The sequence below is a fragment of the Lactuca sativa genome, chromosome 7 (assembly GCF_002870075.4).
Source record: "Lactuca sativa cultivar Salinas chromosome 7, Lsat_Salinas_v11, whole genome shotgun sequence".
Classification (NCBI taxonomy): domain Eukaryota; kingdom Viridiplantae; phylum Streptophyta; class Magnoliopsida; order Asterales; family Asteraceae; genus Lactuca; species Lactuca sativa.
This window is the reverse complement of record NC_056629.2, coordinates 127,321,954-127,329,895: the sequence shown is the minus strand read 5'-3', so window position 1 is coordinate 127,329,895 and position 7,942 is coordinate 127,321,954. Positions and strand designations below refer to the sequence as shown.

Below are 7,942 nucleotides of genomic sequence, written 5' to 3'. Positions count from 1 at the left end.
GTCCCGCCTTGTCTACCTTCTGGATTGGTAAAATTATAATTTGTCACATTTGCATTAGTGACAATACCCAAAGAAAAGGCAAACCACTTCGGCTCCCAAAAGCTTGAGGCACCAATTACAAATATGTCAACATTAACACACACAAACACACACATGCATTCTATCTTTTAGAACAATTTTGTTTTCATAATTGTATATCATTATATATATTCAATCTATTAGAGCATAAAAATGATAAACATTTTTATTTTTGGTTTTATTTTATCTAAACATAAAGACAATTAAAAAAATCAACACTAATCATGCATTATTCATCAATAAATAAAGTGCGGGTTTTTATTTTTATTTTTTAGTTGTTTTAAAACATAAAAGTTATTGATATATTTATTGAGGGACAAAATGGAAGATTTTAGGGTTGTTGGAGTTTGATTTGCCCTTTTCCCTTTTAATTTGTGTTCATCTGGTTGCCTTCTACATCAAGTTTGAAACAAAGAACATCCTCCATCGACCATGTGAAACATTATTTGTAGATTCAAGCAAAACCCTATATTTGTAGATTCCATCGGCCATGGTTAACATATGCAATTATAAGGGAGGATGAAGTCCTCTCTTTCCAACCAACTGAACTCACTGACACATCAGTTTTTTTATTTCTCTTTCTTTTATCTTTCTCAACCCATACCATATGGAAACCCTATCTTTTCCAACTCACTTTCCATATCATTCTTTTTTATTTTTTCATTTTTTTGCTAATTAAAAAAAATCTAAAATAATATTAAAAATAACATTTAATATTCTTTTTTATTTAATTAAATTAGAAAACATAAATTGAAATAAAACATAACATTTTTTTTGATTTTTTTTGCTAATTTAAAAAAAATCTAAAATAATATTTAAAATAACATTTAATTAAAAAACCACACTACAAATAAAAAAATACACGATAATTAAAAAAAATACACTTAAAAAAAGACAACATAATTTAAATCCTAAAACGACAATTGAAATTAACTAGTTATTATCTAGAGTTGGAATGTAGACATGTTCAATGTAATCAATAAGATCAGATCGAAGTTGGTGGTGGGTTTCAGCATCACGCAATTCATGTATTATTTCTTGGTCACTAACTTCGTCGGTAGGGGAATCGGGCTGATACACATGAGATATCGCAGCACCCTCATCTTTCAATATCATATTATGTAGTATAATACAAGCGTGCATTATATTTTTTGTTTTCTTCACCGTCATAGCTCGTGCAGGCATCTTTAATATGTCCCAACATCCTTTAAGGACCCCAAAAGCACGTTCTACATCATTTCTTGCTGATTCTTGTGCCGCCTTGAACCGTATCTTTTTGTCGGTATATGCCTTCACAAATACAACCCATGATGGATATATTCCATCCGCAAGATAGTAACCATGTTTGTAGTGTTCACCATTCAAATAAAATGAGCAATCGGGGTCCTATTCCATTATATTTCTCATCAAACAATGGTGATTGGTAGAAGATGTTTAAATCATTGTTAGACCCGGCTACACCGTAGAATGCATGCCAAAACCACAAATCTTGTGACATCACCGCTTCTAGTATCATTGATGGATACTGATGGTCACCCCTCATGTATTGGCCTCTCAATTCCGTTAGACAATTCCTCCAATTCCAATGTGTGCAGTCAATGATACCAAACATTCCAGGGAATCCATGTCTAGCTTCATGTGCTTCATACAAAAGTTTAATGTCAGTGGATGTTGGACGACGTAAATATTCAGCCTTATACATTTGAACAACACCGTAGCAAAAGTTTTCAAGAGCTTCACGAGAAGTTATTTCTGACATATTCAGAGACTCATCTAACGAGTCTGGGTTATAACCCTTCGCTAATTGACGTATTGTTGATGTGCATTTTTGTAGCGCACTGAAACTTCTTTGATTTGTTTCATCCCATGTTGTTTGAAAATAAGGATAATTCGTCTCTAATTCACCAACAAGTCGCATAAACAAACCTTTGCTCCTACGAAATCTTCTACAAAATTGTGCGTAACCATAGGTTGAATCATCTGCAAAATAATGCCGGATCAGCAGTCGTTCAACCTCTAAATGATCTATGTGGATTGTGTTTCTCCTTTGAATGTTGCTTGAACTAGCATTATTCTAAAGAAGCAGTTGTGCAGTACGAGATAATACAGGTAACAAATTATTATTAATAAGTTCATCCTCAGATGATGAATTATCATCGTTAACTTCCATTACTATTTTTCGAATGTTTGGACTCATTTTGACAAAAGAGAAAAGATAGAGAGAAAATGAAACAAACATACATATATAGATAATGAAATAGGCATAACTATATATAGATAATGAAACAAGGATACATATAGAGAATATTAATAAAAAGAAAAATAAAAATAAAAAACATAATAATAAAGAGAAAGATTCTCCAGTCATATGATGTCGACATTTTGAACTTTACGGGTTCTACAACTCCCAACCATACTTAGTTGCAATTTTTCGTTTCCTTTCAAGCACCGTGCGTAAAATACCTCCAGTCTAATGATCATGTGGCCGAAGAAAAATACTCCATATCTTGGTTCTCTATCTCCCGATCCAACAGTTGAGCTTTTCGTTCTTCATTAGCTTCGAGAATGCGCAATTTTCGTTCCCGGTACCGTTGCCTCTGTTCCGCCTATGTTTCAGTTGCAGTCTTAATGCCGACAATTTGTTTAACAAGATCAAACATTTCATTTTCTGTTGATGTCTCTTTCTTTCCTTTTTTTTCTCTGAGGCGGTGAGTCTTCAACACTAAACAACTGTTATTGTTGGGGGGGGGGGGGGGGGGGGAGAATCCAGGAGGATATTGCGGATCAGATGATGATGTGTAGGTGTTGGATGAAGATGTTTTGGTTCGTTTTGAAGAAGGAAGCGGAGAGTCTTCACCCGCTTTTGTAACAAATGCCCATTTCGCGTTGTCTTTTAACCACTCCTAAGCTTGTTGATGAGGAAAACCTTTCTGGTTAATAGTCCTCCGATACTCGCTTACGGAAGATTGTAAAAAATCAGCCTCAGATCTCCCGCTAGCCACAAGTTCATCTTACGGTTATAGATGTCGTTGAAAGCATTACATTTCTTTTGGAGAACTTTCCATTTTGAGTTTACTTGGTGTCATGACCGATCCGAACCTCCCATTTAAACACTAAAATGCTCTAGAACCCTCTCCCAAAATGCATCGAACCTTTGTTGATTTCCGCATTGTTTATCTTTAGAAACATCGGCATATGCCTAGCCAAAGCCAACTCTTCACGTTCCACCCAGTTATTTCGCTTTTTGCGGTGTGTATAGTTGCGTTTTTTCTCAGTAATGGGTTGCAACTCCTCGCTGGTTTTTTCTTCATTTCTTTTGAGAACCTGGTCGTCACTTTTCACAACTAGCATTTTAGCTAGGAAATTCTATTCTCATGTAAACATTCATCTAGTGTAATAACTTGTACTCTAAATGAATATCATACTCTATGCTCACTCAATATATTTCTTATAGTCAATAAGGTGTTGAAAAACCTAGAAATCCCGGTTCCAGTCTAATATGAGCTAGGGTTCTCTTATTGGGCCTAATGGACCAATAAACCTTCAACTTTACTATCTTTGGTCTAGAAACCCTAATTGGGCTCTAATTAGACCCACACTTGTAAAACTTTATCATATTGGGCCATGTGGGCCTAGGATGATCCTTTTTATTTCTAATGGGTCGTAAACCCCTTCATTGGGCTTCATGGGGCCGAGACCCTTAATAAGGGCCCAATGGGTCGAAAAATATTATTAAGCTTCATAAATGTCACACCCCAAAACCAAGAACGGCAGAAACGTTCTAGGGCAGAGGACGTCATGTACAGTATCATAGCAACGCAAAGTAGTAAATAAGCAACAACATCATCCATTGCATTAATAGTATAATTTCATACAAGTGTGTTCTTTAATAGTAATAAGACACCAAAAAGAATAATCAAAATAAAAGACGAGTCTTGAAGATGCTCCGTCTTCTCAAAACCTGATCATCGGTACCTGTCTACTGGTGACCTGAGAATACAAGTTATTTTCAAAGCGTAGATCAGCATTTAAGCTGTTGAGTTCATAAGTATTTAGTGTCAATGATTGTATAAGTTTGATGAAAATGTTTGTATTTGAACAATGTAAAGGTTTGTATATGTTTGAAAACTCCTAGAAAATCCTATATTTTCTACTAGTATAAAAAGTAGTCTTCTACCAAGACCCGACTGTTTTGTATGTTTGTCTCTTTGTAAAACTAAAAGCTTTTCCCAAGTATGACTATCATTACCAAAATATAGTTTTATATTACCCTTTATGTGAGAAGATCAAATTTTGAATATAATGGGAAAATGTATATGTGTGCTGCAGTATTATTTGTGTGCTGCAGTATTATTTGTATTAATCACTGAAGTAATAACTACCTTAACACCAATGGTTTAATTAAGGCAAAATGTGATATGATTGTTACCATACTAATCTGACTATAACACGACGATGAAAGACGTCGAAAGAAATGACATTTGGCACCTGTAGACTTGCAAGTCCCACTATGGCGAACAAAAAAAGTGTAGGATAGTCTATCCAGTATAGATCTATACGCAAACTCACGCTCTCCCTCTAGGAGATTCTGGTTACAAAACGTGACATAACGAAATGGTCGATGTGTCATGAAGTAGTATCTCACATTATGTTATCTCTGAATCTTGTTATAGTAATAGTATTCTATGTATAGTATTCTCTGTCTAGTATTCTCTGTTATAGTATTCTCTGTTATATTATTCTCTATTATAATATTCTCTGTTGTAGTATTTTATATGATAGTATTCTCCTAAACTATACCTATTATAGTTTACTAGTAAGTTATGTATATGAATAGATGAATGTATACCCTTGCTACCCAAAGGTACTGAACTTATTGAATAGAACTTTTATGTCTACATATGTATACATAATATATATCTAATATTTAGACGACCTTCGGACAACTGACCGATATCCTAAGTCCACATCCAAACAAGGAAAAGGAAATAAAGCGAGCCAACAGTCCTAAGTCCTTTAAACATTATGTATATAACTATACATATATATACATGCTATTGACAGTATATATAAGTTGAAAAGAGGTTTTGTAATACATTTAAAGAGTTTTGAGCAATAAATAAATAATGACTTGATGTCAGTTTATAAAACGATTTAAAAGTAGATTGTTTTGAAACACAGTTTGAAGTATACGAAATCCTTGTTTGAAACACAGTTATAAATCACATGTGATTGATCTTATAACTATCATGTTTTCTACTTGTATTCCCCCTATAAAAGCATTTAAAATCATTTACAAGATAATTTTAAGGGGTATGAACTCACCTGAAATGAGTGATGTGATAGTAGGATCGGTAAAGGATGCTAAGTGTCATGTGAGGACTTGAACACACACAATGATCCTAGTTAACATATAATAAAACATATATGTATCTAATTAGTCAATTAACAACTACTTAATCAAGTTAAAACACCCTAGGACGTGGAAACACTTTGATTTAAGTGTTATAGGTACCAAAGGGTTACATCTAAAGTTCGTATGGCATGACATTGGAGTTTATGGCCCAAGGACCACTCCTTAAGGAGTTTACGGCCCAAGGTCACTTCCCCATGATTTTACGGCTGTAAACTCATTGTAGTAAGTGCCATTTGGTGATTTAAGGTCTTATAAGCCAAGAGTAAGCATTCTATGATCAAATCCAAGCCTTTGGAAGCATTAGGGGCACAATATCACCACCTTATAGAGTTTACGACCCAAGGACCACTTCCTTATGTGATTACGGCCGTAAAATCTTATGGGGACATGTTTTATTTGATGTTTAAGGTCCTTAAAACTTCAAGGAAGGATCAATACTAGCATCTAAGGCTTAGGAAGGGACTAGGGTTCATTTGGACCCTTAAATATAGTTTACGGCCCAAGAAGGTTCCTTGGCCGTAAACTCCCATTTATTCATGATTTCTTGTTGAATTCTAAGTGTACACTAGTTGATTCAAGCATATATCAAGCTAAGACAAGAGTACTTATAGTGTAGAAGCTTGAAAGGGTGCTTAAGGCTCAAGAACACTAGAGTGTGTTCTTAGTGAAATGAAGAACACTTGATTTATCTATCAATTGAAGAGATTTCATGGATGAAATCATTCACAAACACTAGATAATGATGTTTATTAACTAATGAAGGAAGCAAATACTTACGATTTTGAAGATCTAGTGATGATACTTGAGAGAGAAATGGGGTTAAGGATTTGAAAATGGTTAAAAATGATAAAAATGACTAGGTGTCACTTATATACCCTGGAGTTTATGGCTGTAAACTTCATGTTAGGGCCGTAAAATCCAAAATATTGGAGTTTTGGAACTTAATGGATGCATACTTTACCCTAAAGTATCCTCTCTCCAGTTATCTCTTGCAGTACTAGGCTTTAGAACACTCAATCTGACTCCAAAACAGCTAAAATTTAGCAATTGAAAGTTTGACTTTGATTAAATGCAGGGATGGATATAAGATATAAATTTCGAGTTGTCACAATAAATTCGAGCAAGCCAATAAAAAGGAGCCCAAAACCATTTCATCCTCCTTCCTCTTAGCCCATTATCGGCCCATATAGTTATTTACACAAAGAAAAGGAAAAAGAGGGATTATCCTCCCTTGACACCTCATTGTTGAATGGTGGATTTCCATGCAACATCACCTAAAATCTCTCTCCTCTTCCCCCCTTCTTCGACTTACGGCCAAGACACCCACCACCCACCTCCATTTTCTCATTTCAAGCTACTTCAAAACACTCTCTAGAACTCCTCCTTCTTCCATCAAAATTTCGAGATTTGAACGGTGCTTTCAAGAGGATTCTTCACAAATATCATCATCCTTGGTAAGTTTTTGCTTAGATCCATGGTTTAGTTTCTTGATTACTTCAAAAATCTCCTCTTAACTCATGCCATTTCGTGATATTGCATCTTAGAACCCATCTAAGCTCAAAAACCTCTCAAGAAGCTTGCTAGGGCCGAGCATGACGTAATCTTCTTCCTTTTCTTCTTCAAACCGAGAACAACAAAGCAAAGTGATTTCATACCCCCTATTGTTGATTTATACTTTGTTTTGGGGGAGAATACAAGTTGTTTTGTGTAGATTTATGTGTATATGCATGACTATGTGTGTTTTCATGAATTATTTGGTAATTATGTGTTGTTTACTTCACAAATCTAAAAGTATGTTAAGAATATGAAGTTTATCACTTGAATCTTCATAAAAACCTTGAGAAAAATATGTTTTTATCACATATAATACATGTAAACTTGTAGATCTGGGATTTATACACTTAAAATAGCAAAAACAAGTGTTGTGTACAAACATGGATAACTCAAACTCAAAAATCAGACTTTGACAGAAAAGTTTTGGTCCAATCTCGAACTATTTTGACCATCTTAATGATAATATTTTTCAAAACTGTTTTACATGTAGAAATTTTAGGTTTACACCTTTAAAATGACTACTCTCACGTTTTCATACGATTTTTTTACAATTTTTGGCGAATTTTACAAAACATCCTATCATATTCGAAACAATCTCGGACCAGCCTACGAAGGTGAGCAGTTTCACAAAGTTTTGAGGCCATTAAAAATTATAAGAAAAATTGGGAACAAAGTAGACAAACTTTCCAAACTTCTAGAGTTTATTGATCCAAATTTCGACTTACGATGATTTTTCTACAAATTTTCCAATAACCAGGTCAGAAAAGTCAAAAATCAGAAAAATGTTTATTTTCACAAAAATAAGCCAAAAATGATATTTTTGACAAAAATGGGTTAAAAATGTTATTTTTACCAAAAACTAGCCATAAATACAAGTTTTGAGCATAATGGGGA

At 34.2% G+C, this 7,942-nt stretch overlaps 1 protein-coding gene across 1 annotated transcript; it reads right to left on the bottom strand.

The window, feature by feature from the left end:
* Nucleotides 1-1,011: 1,011 nt before the first annotated feature.
* LOC111897846 (uncharacterized) lies at nt 1,012-3,429 on the bottom strand. The gene is made up of 3 exons (XM_023893785.1): nt 3,231-3,429; nt 1,580-2,058; nt 1,012-1,464 (listed from the first exon to the last, which is right to left on the bottom strand). The coding sequence occupies exons 1-3, from the start codon at nt 3,427-3,429 to the stop codon at nt 1,012-1,014; spliced, it is 1,131 nt and encodes a 376-aa protein (XP_023749553.1).
* Nucleotides 3,430-7,942: the final 4,513 nt, after the last annotated feature.

What these genes read in the sequence shown, in the direction of transcription:
- LOC111897846 (XM_023893785.1), bottom strand. Translation starts at nt 3,429, where the DNA reads ATGCTAGTTGTGAAAAGTGACGACCAGGTTCTCAAAAGAAATGAAGAA. An exon ending in CAATGCGGAAATCAACAAAG is followed by an intron (nt 2,059 to 3,230) that starts GTTCGATGCATT and finishes ATTATTTTGCAG; the next exon opens with ATGATTCAACCTATGGTTAC. An exon ending in CATCAATGATACTAGAAGCG is followed by an intron (nt 1,465 to 1,579) that starts GTGATGTCACAA and finishes ATAATGGAATAG; the next exon opens with GACCCCGATTGCTCATTTTA.